The sequence below is a fragment of the Salvelinus namaycush genome, chromosome 28 (genome assembly GCF_016432855.1).
Source record: "Salvelinus namaycush isolate Seneca chromosome 28, SaNama_1.0, whole genome shotgun sequence".
NCBI lineage: Eukaryota > Metazoa > Chordata > Actinopteri > Salmoniformes > Salmonidae > Salvelinus > Salvelinus namaycush.
Genome location: NC_052334.1, coordinates 42720716 through 42740149, shown reverse-complemented (window position 1 = coordinate 42740149; position 19434 = coordinate 42720716). Strand labels below are relative to the sequence as shown.

At 42.2% G+C, this 19434-nt stretch overlaps 1 protein-coding gene across 3 annotated transcripts in view; it reads left to right on the top strand.

The window, feature by feature from the left end:
• Positions 1 to 17194, top strand: part of LOC120023150 (CAP-Gly domain-containing linker protein 4-like) — a 94123-nt gene extending 76929 nt beyond the window's left edge. Inside the window, exons 13-15 of one of the 3 annotated variants that reach the window (XM_038967146.1) lie at positions 10656 to 10720; positions 10972 to 11047; positions 14760 to 17194. In XM_038967146.1, the coding sequence (XP_038823074.1) occupies positions 10656 to 10720; positions 10972 to 11047; positions 14760 to 15141 (523 nt within the window). In that variant the 3' untranslated portion in view covers positions 15142 to 17194. Of the gene's footprint in view, positions 1 to 10655; positions 10721 to 10971; positions 11150 to 14759 lie in introns of all 3 variants that reach the window. The other 2 variants (XM_038967148.1, XM_038967147.1) reach the window with 2 other exon arrangements.
• Positions 17195 to 19434: the final 2240 nt, after the last annotated feature.

The following is a 19434-nucleotide window of genomic DNA, read 5'->3' as shown; positions in this document are numbered from 1 at the left end:
TGGATGGATTCTCCTCTGGTTTTCGCATGCCATATCTGTTCTGTTATACTCACAGACATTATTTTAACAGTTTTAGAAACTTCAGAGTGTTTTCTATCCATTGCTACCAATTATATACATATCCTAGCTTCTGGGCCTAAGTAACAGGCAGTTTACTTTGGGCACGTCAGTCATCCAAACTTCCTAATACTGTGGAAGCCTTTATTATTTATTTTATTTCACCTTTATTTGACCAGGTAGGCTAGTTGAGAACAAGTTCTCATTTGCAACTGCGACCTGGCCAAGATAAAGCAAAGCAGTACGACATACAACAAGACAGAGTTACACATTGAATAAACAAATATACAATCAAAAATACAGTAGAAAAATCTATATACAGCATGTGCAAATGAGGTAGGATAAGAGAGGTAAGGCAATAAATAGGCCATGGTGGCGAAGTAATTACAATATAGCAATTAAACACTGGAATGGTAGGATGTACAGAAGATGAATGTGCAAGTAGAGATACTGGGGTGCAAAGGAGCAAGATCAATAAATAAATACAGTATGGGGATGAGGTAGATTTTATGGGCTAATTACAGATGAGCTATGTACAGGTGCAGTGATCTGTGAGCTGCTCTGACAGCTGGTGCTTAATGTTTAGTGAGGGAGGTAAGAGTCTCAAGCTTCAAAGATTTTTGCAGTTCGTTCCAGTCATTGGCAGCAGAGAACTGGAAGGAGAGGCGGCCAAAGGAGGAATTGGCTTTGGTGGTGACCAGGGAGATATACCTGCTGTAGCGCGTGCTACGGGTGGGTGCTGCTATGGTGACCAGTGAGCTGAGATAAGGCGGGGCTTTACCTAGCAGAGACTTGTAGATGACCTGGAGCCAGTGGGTTTGGCAACGAGTATGAAGCGATGGCCAGCCAACGAGAGCGTACAGGTCGCAGTGGTGGGTAATATATGGGGCTTTGGTGACAAAACGGATGGCACTGTGATAGACTGCATCCAATTTGTTGAGTAGAGTGTTGGAGGCTATTAGATGACATCGCCGAAGTCGAGGATCGGTAGGATGGTCAGTTTTATGAGGGTATGTTTGGCAGCATGAGTGAAGGATGCTTTGTTGTGAAATAGGAAGCCGGTTCTAGATTTAATTTTGGATTGGAGATGCTTAATGTGAGTCTGGAAGGAGAGTTTACAGTCTAACCAGACACCTAGGTATTTGTAGTTGTCCACATATTCTAAGTCAACCGTCCAGAGTAGTGATGCTGGACGGGCGGGCAGTGATCGGTTGAAGAGCATGCACTTAGTTTTACTTGCATTTAAGAGCAGTTGGAGGCCACGGAAGGGGAGTTGTATGGCATTGAAGCTCATCTGGAGGTTAGTTAACACAGTGTCCAAAGAAGGGCCAGAAGTATACAGAATGGTGTCGTCTGCGCAGAGGTGGATCAGAGAATCACCAGCAGCAAGAGCGACATCATTGATGTATACAGAGAAGAGAGTCGACCCGAGAATTGAACCCTGTGGCACCCCTTTAGACTTTAGACCTTAGACTGCAAGAGGTCCGGACAACAGACCCTCCGATTTGACACACTGAACTCTGTCTGAGAAGTAGTTGGTGAACCAGGCGAGGCAATCATTTGAGAAACCAAGGCTGTTGAGTCTGCCAATAAGAATGTGCTGATTGACAGAGTCGAAAGCCTTGGCCAGGTCGATGAATACGGCTGCACAGTAATGTCTCTTATCGATGGCGGTTATGATATCATCGATGGCGGTTATGATATCGTTTAGGACCTTGAGCATGGCTGAGGTGCACCCGTGACCAGCTCTGAAACCAGATTGCATAGCGGAGAAGGTACGGTGGGATTCAAAGTGGTAATCTGTTTGTTAACTTGGCTTTCGAAGACCTTAGAAAGGTAGGATAGATATAGGTCTGTAGCAATTTGGGTCTAGAGTGTCTCCCCCTTTGAAGAGGGGGATGACCGCGGCAGCTTTCGAATCTTTGGGAATCTCAGACGATTCGAAAGAGGTTGAACAGGCTAGTAATAGGGGTTGCAACAATTTCTGCAGATCATTTTAAAAAGAGAGGGTCCAGATTGTCTAGCCCGGCTGATTTGTAGGGGTCCAGGTTTTGCAGTTCTTTAAGAACATCAGCTATCTGGTTTTGGGTGAAGGAGAGATGGGGGCAAATTGCTGTGGGGAGTGCAGGGCTGTTGACTGGGGTAGCCAGGTGGAAAGCATGGCCAGCCGTAGAAAAATGCTTATTGAAATTCTCAATTATAGTGGATGTATCGGTGGTGACAGTGTTTCCTAGCCTCAGTGCAGTGCGCAGCTGGGAGGAAATGCTCTTATTCTCCATGGACTTTATAGTGTCCCAGAACTTTTTGCCGTTTGTGCTACAGGATGCAAATTTCTGTTTGAAAATGCTAGCCTTTGCTTTCCTAACTGTCTGTTTATATTGGTTCCTAACTTCCCTGAAAAGTTGCGTATCGCGGGGGATATTTGATGCTAATGCAGTACTCCACAGGATGTTTTTGTGCTGATCAAGGGCAGTCAAGTCGGGAGTGAACAAAGGGCTATATCTGTCTTAGTTCTGAATTTTTTTGAATTGGGCATGCTTATTTAAAATGGTGAGGAATGCACTTTTAAAGAATAACCAGGCATCCTCTACTGATGGAATGAGGTCAATATCCTTCCAAGATACATGGGCCAGCTCTTATTCTCCATTGACTTTACAGTGCCCAGAACTTTTTTGAGTTTGTGCTACAGGATGCAAATTTCTGCTTGAAAAAGCTAGCCTTAGCTTTCTTAACTGCCTGTGTATATTTGTTCCTGAAAGCCTTAAGAAGTTATTAATGTGCAGAGAACCCAGGCTTTTACAAGAGCAGATTCAGAATTGTGTCAGAATTGTGGCTAGCAACAGTAGATGGGCCAGGGTGTGCATGCACATTTCCAGATATCATCAGCAGTATTACAATCAGGGCATGACAAAGGACAAGGAGAGCTCTGCAGTGTTGATTTATGACATTTGAATGTGCATTAGATGGCAACAAGATCATATTGTACAGCAATTTCATCAGGTAACATGAATACAAAGCTGGCGAGAGGTGGTTAGAATAGGATGAGAGGCCAAGAGTCCGTGTAACCAATACAGAGTTAGAGTCCCGAGTGTGGGAACAAACAGTCTGTCCCACGGTTGCGTAAACAAGCAAGTTCAGCCATTGTAAGTCCAGAGCCACTCGCCCCAACAGTGCGTGTGTACTGGAGGCGAGCGAAACCTCGCGAGAGAGGGGGCAGTGTGGCAGGAGTACCTGTACCAGACAGGGGGAGACAGGCAAGGGCAGATGGTAAACAGATCGCCAGGTGGAATCCAAGCGGCAATGCAGCAGGCAACGGGAGTAGGTGTCACACCCACTTGGGAGAAGCTTTTTTTGGGAGACAGATTCCTTATAGAAAATTCCAGCTAGCTAGCTAGTCTCTGTCTGACGTTTTTTTCCACGTGGAAAAGGAGGTCGTTAGCTAGCTATATCTCTTCAGTTTCGGTGCATGGTCCTTTACAACAACCAAACAAAGTTGTCTTGTGGCTGTTGTATTTTGGAGATTGCGAGGAGGTTATCTTCTGATGTGATCAAATGTGATTAAATACTTTCAAGTGATATCCTCTGGGTCCACATTGTACATTTTGTTGTACAGTTGAAGTCGGAAGTTTACATACACTTAGGTTGGAGTCATTAAAACTCGGTTTTTAACCACTCCACAAATTTCTTGTTAACAATCTATAGTTTTGACAAGTCGGTTAGGACATCTACGTTGTGCATGACACAAGTCATTTTTCCAACAATTGTTTACAGACAGATTATTTCACTTATAATTCACTATCACAATTCCAGTGGGTCAGAAGTTTACATACACTAATTTGACTGTGCCTTTAAACAGCTTGGAAAATCCCAGAAAATTATGTAATGGCTTTAGAAGCTTCTGATAGGCAAATTCACATCATTTGAGTCAATTACAGGTGTACCTGTGGATGTATTTCAAGGCCTACCTTCAAACTCAGTGCCTCTTTGCTGGACATCATGGGAAAATCAAAAGAAATCAGCCAAGACATCAGAAGAAAAAAAAAACTAGACCTCCACAAGCACCTGAAGGTACCACGTTTATCTGTACAAACAATAGTACGCACGTATAAACACCATGGGACCACGCAGCCATCATACCACTCAGGAAGGAGACACATTCTGTCTCCTAGAGATGAACGTACTTTGGTGTGAAAAGTGCAAATCAATCCCAGAACAACAGCAAAATACCTTGTGAAGATGCTGGAGGAAACAGGTACAGAAGTATCTGTATCCACAGCAAAACAAGTCCTATATCGACATAACCTGAAAGGCCGCTCAGCAAGGAAGAAGCCACTGCTCCAAAACCGCCATAACAAAAGCCAGACTACGGTTTGCAACTGCACATGGGGACAAAGATCGGACTTTTTGGAGAAATGTCCTCTGGTCTGATGAAACAAACTGCTTGGCCATAATGACCATCATTATGTTTGGAGGAAAAAGGGAGAGGCTTGCAAGCCAAAGAACACCATCCCAACCGTGAAGCACGGGGATGGTAGCAACATGTTGTGGGGGTCCTTTGCTGCAGGAGGGACTGGTGCACTTCACAAAATAGATGGCCTCATGAGGAAGTAAAATTATGTGGATATATTGAAGCAACATCTCAAGACATCCTTCAGGAAGTTAAAGCTTGGTCGCAAATGGGTCTTCTAAATGGACAATGACCCCAAGCATACTTTCAAAGTATTGGAGTGGCCATCACAAAGCCCTGACCTCAATCCTACAGAGTTTGTGGGCAGAACTGGAAAAGTGTGTGCGAGCAAGGAGGCCTACAAACCTGACTCAGTTACACCATTACTATGCCGTTCTGTACCATCACTCATTCATATATCTTTATGTACATATTCTTTATCCCTTTACACTTGTGTGTATAAGGTAGTAGTTGTGGAATTGTTAGATTACTCTTTGGTTATTACTGCATTGTCGGAACTAGAAGCACAAGCATTTCGCTACACTCGCATTAACATCTGCTAACCATGTGTATGTGACAAATACACCAGCTCTGTCAGGAGGAATGGGACAGAATTCACCCACCGTTTTGTGGGAGGCTTGTGGAAGGCTACCCGACACGTTAGACCCAAGTTAAACAATTTAAAGGCAATGCTACCAATTACTAATTGAGTGTATGTAAACTTCTGACCCACTGGGAATGTGATGAAAGAAATAAAGGCTGAAATAAATCATTCTCTCTACTATTATTCTGACATTTCACATTCTTAAAATAGTGGTGATCCTAACTGACCTAACACAGGGAATCTTTACTAGGATTAAATGTCACGAATTGTGAAAAACTGTGTTTACTTTCACCTTAGCCAAATACATTTAAACGTCTGACTTCAAATGTCAGTCTGTTACCCACAATAAATTCAATTCAATTAAAGCAATAATATATATATATTTTTAGGTGATTTACAATTGAAGTGTCCTGGCTGCATATCAGTTCAAAATAGAGATGAATCCAGGGGGTACTGTATTGTAATGACCTCTGCGCAGCTGGAGGGGGCTTCAAGGTCTGCCGATTTTTAAGTACCACTACATGGTCGACTCCGACAAAGTTCTGGCAGTGTCAGAATTGTTTTGCCTTTTTATTGTGTAGTGTGGCTGGTGTTACGAGCCGATCCCAGTGACTGACCGATAGGAACACTGGCGGCACTGAGTATGCACACAATAATATGATTATTGTGAATAGTCAGATGAATATAATAGTTTGATTCTGAGTTCGGACATATAACGTCGGTATGTGAAAACAATTTCTTCGATGCATAGGCCTACTTTTAGTTTTTCCCGAACTCACTTCACTTGTATATAAGCATAGAGAGAAAGGCTTGCACTTCTGGCACAAGCGCAGATCAAATACATTGCTGCAGTTGACGTAGCCTATGCTGGCTGACGTAGCCTCGCAATCCAATTGCAGAATGTGACGACAGAACTAAACAAAATCATACATGGCGCAGTGTGACGTGATAATTGTAGAAGTCTGAATCCGATATACAGTCCGCAAAGGCCTTTAGCATCACGGAGATAGTTTTACTGTAGTGTGAGGTAATAAAGATAGATGGAGACATGCTTACCTCTATTGTGCCTTGCTGTACACCTCGTTCTTCCATGTTTTGCTTTTCTTTTCTGATGCCAATTCCTGAGGTTTCATTCGACTGCATTGAACAAGAAGGCAGACCGGTCCAGTATATTACCCTCCAGCAGTCTCTAATAATGGTCACATTGTTGGACCATACACTACTGTTATACAGTCTGATACATTAGCTTGTAACACTGTTCACTACATTAGACTAATTCTGACAATAACAAAGGGGCGGAAGTCTCTATCATCACATATTACAGTACACTCCATTAGGCCCCATTAACTTCCATTAGCCTGTGTGTGTGTTGCAGCTGTAAATGCGGCTAGTCAGTGGGCATGCCCGGTCTGGGTGTTCTACCACCAGCGCAGTTTGTCCTGATCATTGATAGCCATGAGGGTTGTCGGGCTCATTATACACAGCCTTCACACTGGGGGAGAGGAGACGGGGAGGAAAGGAGGAGAGATGGGGGGGATCAGGACATAACAGAAATGATCAGTGAGAGATCAGATAAAGAATGTGTACATCCACATACACCCTCATAGTAACAGTCTGACTGCAGGTGTAGCCTTCCTCGTACCTGGGAGTGTCGCATTGGCGGGAGATGTACACATTATTACACACACCCACCTACATACAGTGCATTCGGAAAGTGTTCAGACCCCTGGACTTTTTCCAGATTTTGTTATGTTACAGCCTTATTCTAAACTTGATTTTTTTTTTATCCCCTCAATTTGCACACAATACCCCATAATGACAAAGAAAAAAGTTTTTTTTAAATATTTGCAAATGTATAAAAGAAATATGGAACTATCACATTTACATAAGTATTCAGACCCTTTACTCAGTACTTTGTTGAAGCACCTTTGGCAGCGATTACAGCCTTGAGTCTTTTTGGTAGGACACGACAAGCATGGCACACCTGTATTTGGGGAGTTTCTCCCATTTTTCTCTGCAGATCCTCTCAAGCTCTGTTAGGTTGGATGGGGAGTGTCGCTGCAAGGCTATTTTCACGTCTCTCCAGAGATGTTCGATTGGGTTCGGGCTCTGGCTGGGCCACTGAAGGACATTCAGAGACTTGTCCCGAAGCCACTCCTACATTGGCTTGGCTGTGTGCTTAGGGTCATTGTCCTGTTGGAAGGTGAACCTTCGCTCCAGTCTGAGGTCCCGAATACCCTGGAGCAGGTTTTCATCAAGGATCTCTGTACTTTGTTTCATTCATCTTTCCCTCGATCCTGACTAATTTCCCAGTCCCTGCCACTGAAAAACATCCCCACAGCATGACGCTGCCACCACCATGCTTCACCGTAGGGATGGTTTCAGGTTTCCTCCAGACGTGACACTTGGCATTCAGCTCAAAGAGTTCAATCTTGGTTTCATCAGACCAGATAATCTTGTTTCTCATGGTCTGGGGGTCTTTAGGTGCCCAAGTAAATGCCAATAGAAAAAAAGATAAAACAAACTAAAATGCTAGTATTCTTTCATTCCAGTTTCAATGTTTAACCTGACCTAGTTAGCTGAAGTTGGCTATCTAGCTAGCAAGTGACAAGAATGTTATCCAGCCTGCTTAGCAACCATTTTGTTTAGAATGAGTTGGCTGAAAATGTCCCAAAGATTATGCGCGCACATCGATGTGGCCGGAAGGTGTGCGTTATGGTTCTGAACGATCATATACACTACGTGACCAAACGTATGTGAACATCTGCTCGTCGAACATCTAATTCCAAAATGATGGGCATTAATATGGAGTTGGTATCCCTTTTGCTGCTTACAGCCTCCACTCTTCTGGGAAGGCTTTGCACTAGATGTTGGAACATTGCTGCGGGGACTTGCTTCCATTCAGCCACAAGACCATTAGTGAGGTCGGACACTGATTTTGGGCGATCAGGCCTGGTTCACAGTCGGAGTTCCAATTCATCCCAAATGTGTTTGATGGGGTTGAGGTCCGGGCTGTGTGCAGGCCTGTTCAGTCCTTCCACAAACCATTTCTGTATGGACCTCGCTTTGTGCACGGGGACATTGTCATGCTGATATAGGAAAGGTCCTACCCCAAACTGTTGCCACAAAGTTGGAAGCACAGATCATCTAGAATGTCATTGTTTGCTATAGCGCTAAGATTTCCCTTCACTGGAACTAAGGGGCCTAGCCCGAACCATGAAAAACAGCCCTAGATCATTATTCCTCCTCCACCAAATTTTACAGTTGGCACTATGTATTGGGGCAGGTAGTGTTCTCCTTGCATCTGTCAAACCCAGATCTGTCCGTTGCACTGCCTGATGGTGAAGCGTGATTCATCACTCCAGAGAACGCATTTCCACTGCTTCAGAGTCCAACGGCGACGTGCTTTACACCACTCCGGCCGACGCTTGGCATTGCGCATGGTGATGTTAGGCTTGTGTGCTCATTGTGCAAATGTATTTGTTTTCAATATTTTGAGACTAAATATAGTTTACATGTTGTCAACAGTTTAAGGCAACCCGGTCTGTTTTGCCACATAGTTGCACACATGTCAGTTTTGTTGCTAAACAACCAACTTGTTTATAGCAACTGTGCAAAAAGAATTAACGACTGAGTCGAGTCTGTAGCAACATGACCAAAAGAACTAACAACCAGAATTTTCGCCAGATTATATATTTTGGTGGAATAATTAAGTTGTATGAATTTACTTATCAAAATAAAGTTTTGAGTTTAATTTATAGTTATTTAATATGTTGGTAACCGTTTTATAAAAGCAAGGCACGCGAGGCATTCACATTTACCTTGACTATATTCTGAAAACAATTCATGGGGGAAGTTAGGTACTGTGGTAAATGTATTCATGTTATGCAAATGTGTGCTAATTTAAATCATTATGTAATTGTAAGACCTTTTAACAGTGGTCTAGTGTCTGTAGCATAAACTCTTAAAGAGCTGTACCATTTTGAAAACCAACCATTGACAGTCATGTTTTATGCAATTTCAACTAGTTATAATGCATAGTAATAATGTTTGGTGGCAAGACTTGTGCTATTAATACAAAAAATATCAATATCTTTTGTCTGAAGTAAAAAAAAAAAAAAATCCAGGAAATTCTAAAGCTAATTTGACCTATGTACTAACAAGGCTTTTCAGCATAGGCAGCTTGACTACTACTAGAATACTGTAGTTTATTGATCTACTGTTCTTCAACAACAGATGTACTCACATTGGATGGGTTGATTAGGATTCAAACCTTCTCTCAATCAGCCTAATACATACTCTTAGAGTAGGTTTACCCCATTAATGTACTTGGTAATGTAAACATGTTTTTTCATGCAAGACATCATCCCATTCCACTCATTTAAACATTATGTGGAGGTTTTCCTGGACACAGAGTCAAGGAAGTTGATTCATTTGATTGAAGTCTCTTTTAAAGGTAGACGGCACTATACATACATATTTACTAGCAAACCTATCAAGGAATAGGAGTCAAGAAAAGGGGCAAGTAAGTCTTATTTGTTGTAGATGTTGAGATGGAATTCATGAGTTTTTTTGTTTTTTTTAAGTTGATCCATTTGGTGACTTAAAAAAAAAAATCTCGTTCCTTCTCTCCATCTACCCCCTTCAATGTTTTTTCCTCTCCCAGCTCCACACCTGCAATCATCTTTCTCTTTTTTCTTACCCTACTTTTACTGTGTGATGAGGGGAGTGTTTTCTGAAAGGACTGGACTCCTTTTCTCATTCTTCCCCTCTTTTTTTCTAATTAACCTGCGGGGCAAGCGGGACGCTCTGCTAAATCGAGGTTTGGGCTAATAGAGATCTTCCTCTCGCATTCTCTCCATCACCGAGAGCCAGAACAGCCCCTCTTTCTTGCTGTCTTTCTCTTCCTGTCAGCAGCTATCAGGACCCATTAGATAACAAACAGTGAGGCGTTACTTTTTTCTTCACATTTTTTCTGCTTTCTGTCACTCCCCCCTCTCCTTTTCTCCTTTCCAAACAAGATAAGGCCGTTTTTTGCTGAATTCTCCACTTCGCCTGCCTATGTGGTAATGGTTTTCAAAGCTCCACCTATTATCACTGACACACAGCGGCAAACACATCCACCAAGTTGGACAGGCACCTTGTGCTGGGATACCACAATTTGTATTTGATTTTGTGTCTATTCGAGAGTTGATGGATGGCGGGTGAGCGGTTCTGGGTCAATTCAATCTCGACTCATTCCATTCCGGAAATGAATGGATAATCAATGGTTTAATTGGAGAAATAGCCCATTATTTGAAATTACGACTTTTTTCCTGCCCTATTCTTTTAGTGACTTTCAATTCATTCCCTGTGTAGTGAATATGCTGGAGTTGAAATGGAATTGACCCCAACCTTGTACTGTAAGAGAAAGAGCTGCCGATTTTGTAGGGTGTTATTGAAGAAGGCTGCTGTTTCCGGAACTCAGTAAGGGCTTCAACGATTGTGTGTCTTAGACTTAGGCTTTATTGTAAATGTTTTTTAATTTTATTTAACATTTTTCCACAGGATCCATGGCTCTATGGATTGTCTTTCAGAGCTGTCCTCCTCACGTCTCAACCGTCCTTTTGCCAGTGAGTTTTTGGCCTTGGTTTTTCCTTATTTTTTCATTTATTCTTGCAAACGCTGAATAGACTTAATTAACGATGATAACATTTCAATGATGGAAAATGCAGTTGTCTTCATGTCACAATTATTTCGGTACCCTTCACTGTGTGCGTGTGTGTGTCCTTCTTTGTATTTGTTTATGTTAGTGTGTGTATGTGTACTACATATTTGTGAATCTGTCTATGTGTATTCACACACGTGTCTGTCATTCATTCAGGAATCAGACGCAGCTTCAGCACGTCGACGGCCATCGCTGCCCAGAAGGAGCAGAGCCAGAAGAGTCCCGTCAACAGGTGGCCATTAAGCACTCTCCTCCACATTCCACTTGTCTGCATTTCTCCTCCCTGACCATTTTCAGCTTTCTCCCTAATCCCCCCACCACCGGAGGTAAAATGGTCAGCAAAAATTATAGTTTTGGGGAAATGCCAATGCTCGATAGCAGGGTTATAATGAGTATGAAAGCAATCTAAGATCCATCCCTCTCCTTCACGTTCCTCTCCCTCTCTCGTTTTACATCTTTCTCTCACCCCTCCCATTCCTTTACTTCCATTCCTCCCTTTGCCACTCTCTACATTCTTCCCCGTCCATTGTCTCACTTTCTCATTACGCCCTCCTTTCACTATTTTTACTCTCCTTTCTCCATCCCCTGATTTCTACTCATATCTTTCTCACTCTGCACTATTTCACCCTCTTTCTCTACCCTTTTACTCCTTGCTTGCTGCCTTACTCTCTCCCTCTCTGCTACCTTACTCTGCCTCTCTCCCTCCACACTCACCCTTCTGTCCCTCTCTCTCTCCACCTCTAACCCCATTCATCCATCTCATTCTTAATCCAATTTCAATTTAAGGGGCTTTATTGGCATGGGAAACATGTTTACATTGCCAAAGCAAGTGAAAAAGGTCAAATAAAAGAAAAGAAATAAAAACAGTCAACAGTAAACATTACACTCACAAAAGTTCCAAAACAATAAAGACATTTCAAATGTCATATTATGTCTATATACAGTGTTGTAATGATGTGGAAATGTGACTGACCGGCTGAAATCGGTCTTATGTAGCAAAATCAGATTTTATTTTATTTTTACATTGGATAAAAGTAGAGCCTCACAGCTACAAAATTGTGTATCATACACTGCATTTTTGAGAAACAATGGGAAAGTAATTCTGCTTTTGAAAGTTGATCGACTTGTAAACTGACTTTTGAGAAAAGAGCCTTTGAATGTTTTGGTACTTATTGGAGAGCTCTCCTTTGTCTACACCCATTCCAGGTAAAACAGAAAGTGTCCAGATAAAAAATATTTGACGCTTACCCAGACACTTTAAATTGATGCGTCATGTGAAAGAAATGCTATAACCCCCAGCCACATCCAGTGGTGGAATTCCTTATATTAAACCATACGGCACAAGTTTTTTTTCCTTTTTATTGACGGATAGCCAGGGGCACACTCCAACACAATTTACAAACGAAGCGTTTGTGTTTAATGAGTCTGCCAGATCAGATCCAGTAGGGATGACCAGGGATTTTCTCTTGATAAGTGTGTGAATTGGACAATTTTCCTGTCAAAATGTAAGGAACATGTATGGAGTAAAAAGTACATTTTCTTTCTTAATGTAGTGAAGTAAAAGTACCCAAAAAATATAAATGTTAATGTACAGATACCCCCCAAAAATACTGAAGTAAAAATACGTAAAATACTACTTAAGTACTTTACACCACTGCCCAAATGCCTTCACACCAGTACTTTATATACTGTTACACACACACTTAGTAGTATATACAACCCAGTAGTATCACATAGTATTCCATACATAAGTTAAGGCCATGCGCCATATATTTATGGGGTGGACACTTGATACGGTCACATGATATTGTTGTGGTATGTTACAACCACACATAGCAAAATATTGCTAAGTGGATGGGTCTCTACAGACGGTGTAAACGGTACAGCCAAATGGCAATGCGAAATGGCATTCTGAGAAAATGGGTCATACTCAGGTGTACTCGCCGTTTCTTCCCCATCCATCACTGTCATCAGAAGACTACAATGTCAGCATGACACTATCATCCTCCAGAAATTAGTCCATCACAACTTTTTCCCTCTAACCTTTGTTGTTAGTGCAACATACTTTCAGTTCTCCATGGTTAACGTTATATCTTTAAAAGAAAGAATTATGTACCGAAAGGATTATGTACTCATAACGAGCAGCTCATTTTATAGACACAAGATGCTGCACCACAGACCAATCTGAAATCTCTCGGCATTGCCCTCTCCTTATCTCAGCTAGCAGGAAGGTTCCTGACTATTCTTTGGCTAAACAAACTAGGCTCGTAATTTAACAACTTTATTCGTATTTACAGATGGCATACGTTTGTTATTAAGGCACATTAAGTTCACATGTTCGAGAAGGCATGTCTGCCCAAAAGCGCACTTTGCAACCCGCATTTTTTTAACGTTCAAACGGCGCTCCTGTGAAGTCGTGACTTGTGACATACGCCTAATTTTCTGAAATGGGTCACAAATAGTTAAGTACAAAAGGGAAAATGAATAAATATAGGTATAAATACCATGGGACCACACAGCCGTCATACCGCTCAGGAAGGAGACGCGTTCTGTCTCCTTGAGATGAATGTACTTTGGTGTGAAAAGTGCAAATCAATCCCAGAACAACAGCAAAGGACCTTGTGAAGATGCTGGAGGAAACGGGTACAAAAGTATCTATGTCCACAGTAAAACGAGTCCTATATCGACATAACCTGAAAGGCCGCTCAGCAGGGAAGAAGCCACTGCTCCAAAACCGCCATAAAAAAGCCAGACTATGGTTTGCAACTGCACATGGGGACAAAGATCGTACTTTTTGGAGAAATGTCCACTGGTCTGATGAAATAGAACTGTTTGGCCATAATGACCATTGTTATGTTTGGAGGATAAAAGGGTATGCTTGCAAGCCGAAGAACACCATCCCAACCGCGAAGCACGGGGGTGGCAGCATCATGTTGTGGGGGTCCTTTGCGGCATGAGAGACTAGTGCACTTCACAAAACAGATGGCATCATGAGGATGGAAATTCTGTGGATATATTGAAGCAAGACATCAGTCAGGAAGTTAAAGCTTGGTCGCAAATGGGTCATACAAATGGACAATGACCCCAAGCATACTTCCAATGTTGTGGCAAAGAGACTTAAGGAAAACAAAGTCAAGGTATTGGAGTGGCTATCACAAAGCCCTGACCTCAATCCTATAGAAAATGTGTGGGCAGAACTGAAAAAGCGTGTTCGAGAAAGGAGGCCTAAAAACCTGACTCAATTACACAAGTTCTGTCAGGAGGTATGGGCCAAAATTCACCCAACCTATTGTGGGATGCTTGTGGAAGGCTACCCAAAACATTTCACCCAAGTTAAACAATTTAAAGGCAATGCTACCAAATACTAATTGAGTGTATGTAAACTTCTGACCCACTGGGAATGTGATGAAAGCAATAAAAGCTGAAATAAATCATTATCTCTACTATTATTCTGACATTTAACATCCTTAAAATAAAGTGATGATCCTACCTGACTAAGACATGGAATTTTTACTTGGATTAAATGTCAGGAATTGTGAAAAACTGAGTTTAAATGTATTTGGCTCAGGTGTATGTAAACTTCTGACTTCAACTGTATAACAAAAACACCTAGAGATTGTATTTTACTTTTTGGCTTCAGAAGTAGCTTCAGACTGAATATTACTCACTCTGTTTTGTGTTGGATGATGTTTTCAGGTTCCGCTGTGTTTCTTCTGCAGGTTTTGGTTTGTTAGAAGTTTTTCATGATTGCCCTTGGTAGTAATAGTCCATTCAGGTATTTTTGTCCAAAATCAAGGTTTTAATGTTGAGGTTAGTATGCTCTAGAAGTCCTTGCAAATGTTTTAAATATTTTATCTACATTTATTCAACTCTAATTCCATCTTTTTTTGCAGAAGAACTCAGGAGCCCATGAGCTCACTCTTTTTCTCTCCCTCTCCCCTCAGGTCACGTTCCAACTCCCACCGTCGGCGCTGGAGCACCCTGAGTGGTGGCTGTGGTCCGGGAACAGGCGGCACAGGAAGCTCCGGAGGAACCACTGCCACCACCTCCTCTGGCTCGGACGCCTCAGTGCGCCTCCACCTGGGCATGCAAGTGCTGCTGAGCAGCGCGAACGAGATGGCTCTGATCCGCTACGTGGGCCAGGCTGACTTCGCCCCAGGCCTGTGGCTAGGCCTGGAGCTGCGCACCGCCAAGGGCAAGAATGATGGCCAGGTGGGCGGCCGCCGCTACTTCACGTGCCGCCCGGACTACGGCGTGCTGGTGAGGCCCAGCCGTGTCACCTACCGCGGCATTAATGGTGCCCGGCTCGTGGACGAGAACAGCTGAGGACACTAGGACCCAGGGGGTTGGGTTAGGTGGGAAAGCAGTAGAGCGAGCATATCAGAGAAAAGTTTCTGTATGTTGTTTTTAATTTTTTTGGGGGGGGGGTTTAGCGATTTTGCTTTGTTCGTTTTTTCTTGGGTTTTGTGTTTGTTTCATTTGCTCCTTGAAATGTCCCCCAAAAACAACACTACCTAATTAGTTATTATTATATACATTTAAGAAATGTTTTATTTTAAGATGTGTGTTAAGGTGGTGTGGTCAGCCTACATTTTAACTACACATCAGCTAGTTTGTCCTATTTACTTGCTGATTTACCTGTTTTGTTTTACCTGTTTACTTTTTGTTTTACCTGTCTACTCTACCCGTTGACCATTAATGGACACTAGAAAACCAGATATTACATTTCAAATTGAGTTGTCATGCTATTGAACATACTGTAGGTATGAGGCAACATAAGCTTTGATTGTCAGATTGGTTTGGTAGGGTGAAAGAAAATAATTTTCAGAAATATTTATACTTAAAATTATACTGTGTGATATGATTGAATTGATGGAAATGCACTTGATTGATGGAAGATATGTACAAATCAGATACAGTAAATTAATACTTCCATTCTTCCCTAAGCTCCCTCACTGTATGTAGAGATTTTAACTGATATCAAAGGTAACCTGGTCAGCAACGCAGCTAAGCACCTTAATGCAAGACAATGTCCTGGTACAGAGGTACTAAAATATCCCCGGATTTGAGCACTTTGTAGTAAATGGATAAGGCTGTTTGTAATGATAATGCAGTGTTATCTAGGTTCACTGCTGACTGTCCTAAATGAGCGAGAATGTGCACTGTGTTTGGCCAACACTGAATTTGCAGTCACTGCCAACTTATGCTGAATTGCTAATTGACCATCAGCTCCTACACCCTAGGCACTGCTGTGGATCTGAGCGGATTGGATGGGTGGAAGCAATATGGTAATAGCTTCACCTTGCCTTCTGATTGGCTGGGTAGAAATATTGCTTATACCTATCAATCTGTTTCAGATCTACAGGAGTGCATAAAGGATATGGGCTAGGGGTTGATTTGGAATTCAGCCATTAATGCTATGGCACCACTTGAGTACTGGTATAGTGCCGTCAAGTGATGCCAATTTATACAAATATGGTCCTACACTGACGTGACACTCATAGGCCTATTGATGTATGCTACCTACTTTTGGTCAGATTGGACACCCCACTGGCTGTGTGACATAAGATTTGTCTAAACATAATTTCCATCGGCACGACTGCTAATGACGTCTATTATGTCGTCCTTATGACAAAATACAAAATGCTTTGTGAAAGCTGGTTTACGTGAAGCGCATTCCAAAGTGATATACCGATAAAGATTACAGTCTTGACAAGTCAGCAGGCAACAAGCTATTGATTTTATCTGTGGAGAAAAAAAGAGACCTTATTTAACAAAAGCTCCATGCGCCACCCAATTAAAACAGGTAGAACGCAACAGTAGCCCAGATGCTGAATGCGATGTACCATTGATCGGTCTGGTTGGGCCCTATGCAATTGAAATGTGTTGGCAGGACGAATCATGGTTGCCTGAGGTTTGGAGATTAAAGAGGCTAGGTGGTATGAATGCTAATTCAACTGCTCTCATCTCTTATCTGCAGTCAGTTCTGTTATTTCTGTAACAGTCATTGTCGTAACAGTCAGGTCTGCTACGGTCATTGTTGTGGCATTTCTGAAAACCGTCTTTGCCATAAGAGCCAGTTGTGTAACAGTCATCGCCTTCACAGTCAATTCTGTAACACTGTTACTTAGTACGGTTGGGTTCTATAATGTCTTCTTAGACGATACATTATCGGAAAGCCCGAGTTAAAATGCACTTGAAAGTCATTGGTTGCATTGTGTGTGTGCGCAGCAGACGGTTTTGTTTTTATTTCTGCTCATGTCCCTTGTGTACATTTGGAATAATTTGTGTGTGTAGTGAAAGGGTTTCAGTGTGGAATAGTGGCACGTAGTGTAAAAATGGTATTTGTAAAATGAATAAAGATTCTATTCTAATTTCACCATTAGTTTCTCTCTGTCTTTTGGATGCCTCTGTTCCAAACCTCCCATGTGGGCGGACTGTCTATTAGCAAACGCCTGAATTACTTAGCAAACGTTCCATCCCTGTTTGCAGTGCATTCGGGAAAGTATTCAGACCCCTTGACTTTTTCCACATTTTGTTACATTACAGCCTTGTTCTATTTTTGCAAAAAAATGTAAAATTGTAATATCACATCTACATAAGTATTCAGACCCTTTACTCAGTACTTTGTTGAAGCACCTTTGGCAGCGATTACAGCCTCGAGTCTACTTGGGTATGATGCTACAAGCTTAGCACACCTGTATTTGGAGAGTTTCTCCCATTCTTCTCTGCAGATCCTCTCAAGCTCTGTCAGGTTGGATGGGGAGCGTCGCTGCACAGCTATTTTCAGGTCTCCAGTGATGTTCAATCGGGTTAAGTCCAGGCTCTGGCTGGGCCACTCAAGGACAGACTTGTCCCGAAGCCACTCCTACATTTTCTTGGCTGTGTGTTTAGGGTCGTTGGCCTTTTGGAAGGTGAACCTTCGCCCTAGTCGGAGGTCCTAAGCGCTCTGGAGCAGGTTTTCATCAAGGATCTCTCTGCTTTGCTCTGTTCATCTTTCCTTCGATCCTGACTAGTCTCCCAGTCACTACCACTGAAAAACATTCCCACAGCATGATGCTGCCACCACCATGCTTCACCGTAGGGATGGTGCCAGTTTTCCTCCAGACGTGATCAATCTTGGTTTCATCAGACCAGAGAATCTTGTTTTTTCATGGTCAGCGTCCTTTAGGTGCCTTTTTGGCAAACTCCAAGCGGGCTGTCATGTGCAATTTACTGAGGAGTGTTTTCCATCTGGCCTCTCTACCATAAAGGCCTGATTTATGGAGTGCTGCAGAGATGTTTTGGGATTATGGAAGTTTCTTCCATCTCCATAAAGGAACTCTGGAGCTCTGTCAGAATGACCATCGGGTTCTTGGTCACCTCCCTGACCAAGGCCCTTCTCCCCCGATTGCTCAGTTTTGCCTGGCAGCCAACTCTAGGAAGAGTCTTGGTGGTTCCAAACTTCTTCCATTTTTGAATGATGGAGGCCACTGTGTTCTTGGGAACCTTCAATGCTGCAGAAATGTTTTGGTACCCATCCCCAGATCTCTGCCTCGACACAATCCTGTTTTGTAGCTCTTACGGATAATTCCTTCGACCTCATGGCTTAGTTTTTGCTCTGACATGCATTGTCAACTGTGGAACCTTATATAGACAGGTGTGTGCCTTTCCAAATCATGTCCAGTCATTTTAATTTACTGCAGGTGGACTCCATTCAAGTTGTAGAAACATCTCAAAGATGATCAATGGAAAAGGATGCACCTGAGCTCAATTTTGACTATCATAGCAAAGGGTCTGAATACTGATGTAAATAAGGTATTGTTTTTTTCTCTAATAAATTTGCCAAAAAAATTTAAAAACTGTTTTTGCTTTGTCATTATGGGGTATTGTGTGTAGATTGATGAGGAAAATGATTTATTTAATACATTTTAGAATAACAAAATGTGGAAAAGCTCAAGGGGACTGAATACTTTCCGAATGCACTGTATATCTAATGAGAAGAGAGATGTCTGGGGGGGGCTACACTTTTTGTTCGATTACAAAATGGGGCCCAACCGTTCTCATTGGAGGCCAGATTCCATCAGTCCTGTAATAACATTGTTTATTCCCTTTTATTTGTTGATTCAACTGCCCTGGCACACTGTTTTATACTGAAAACTACACAGCTACTTCTAACTCCATGAAAAATATGCGAGTTTACGAGATGCATGACTTTCCCAAGAAATATCTAAGTGTGCCAATTTACTCTGAACAATTAAAGGCCTCTGTAACAATATTTATAGGATGTCCCTATTCAACTGGGAAAGAGTCTCGTCGCTGTTTTTTTGCATTTGCCACATGGACAAAAACAATATTTATCTGCTACTGTGTAAAATCCTGCAATGGATGTTTGAATTCAGCTGTATAAGGGCTCGATTCGCTCCATAGCGCTGAAGTTCCGTGCTACAGCGCAATAAAAATGTTAAGGCAATGTTCCCACGTTAGCGAAGACTGCATATGTCGGCTCAATCAGGAATTTCCTTTCAATTTCAATCGCGCTATAACGCTGAACTTCCGCGATACGGAGTCCTAAGTCTGAGTGAGTCAAGTCAAGTCTGGTAGCAGCAACCAATAGTCATTATATAGTAATTTATTAAT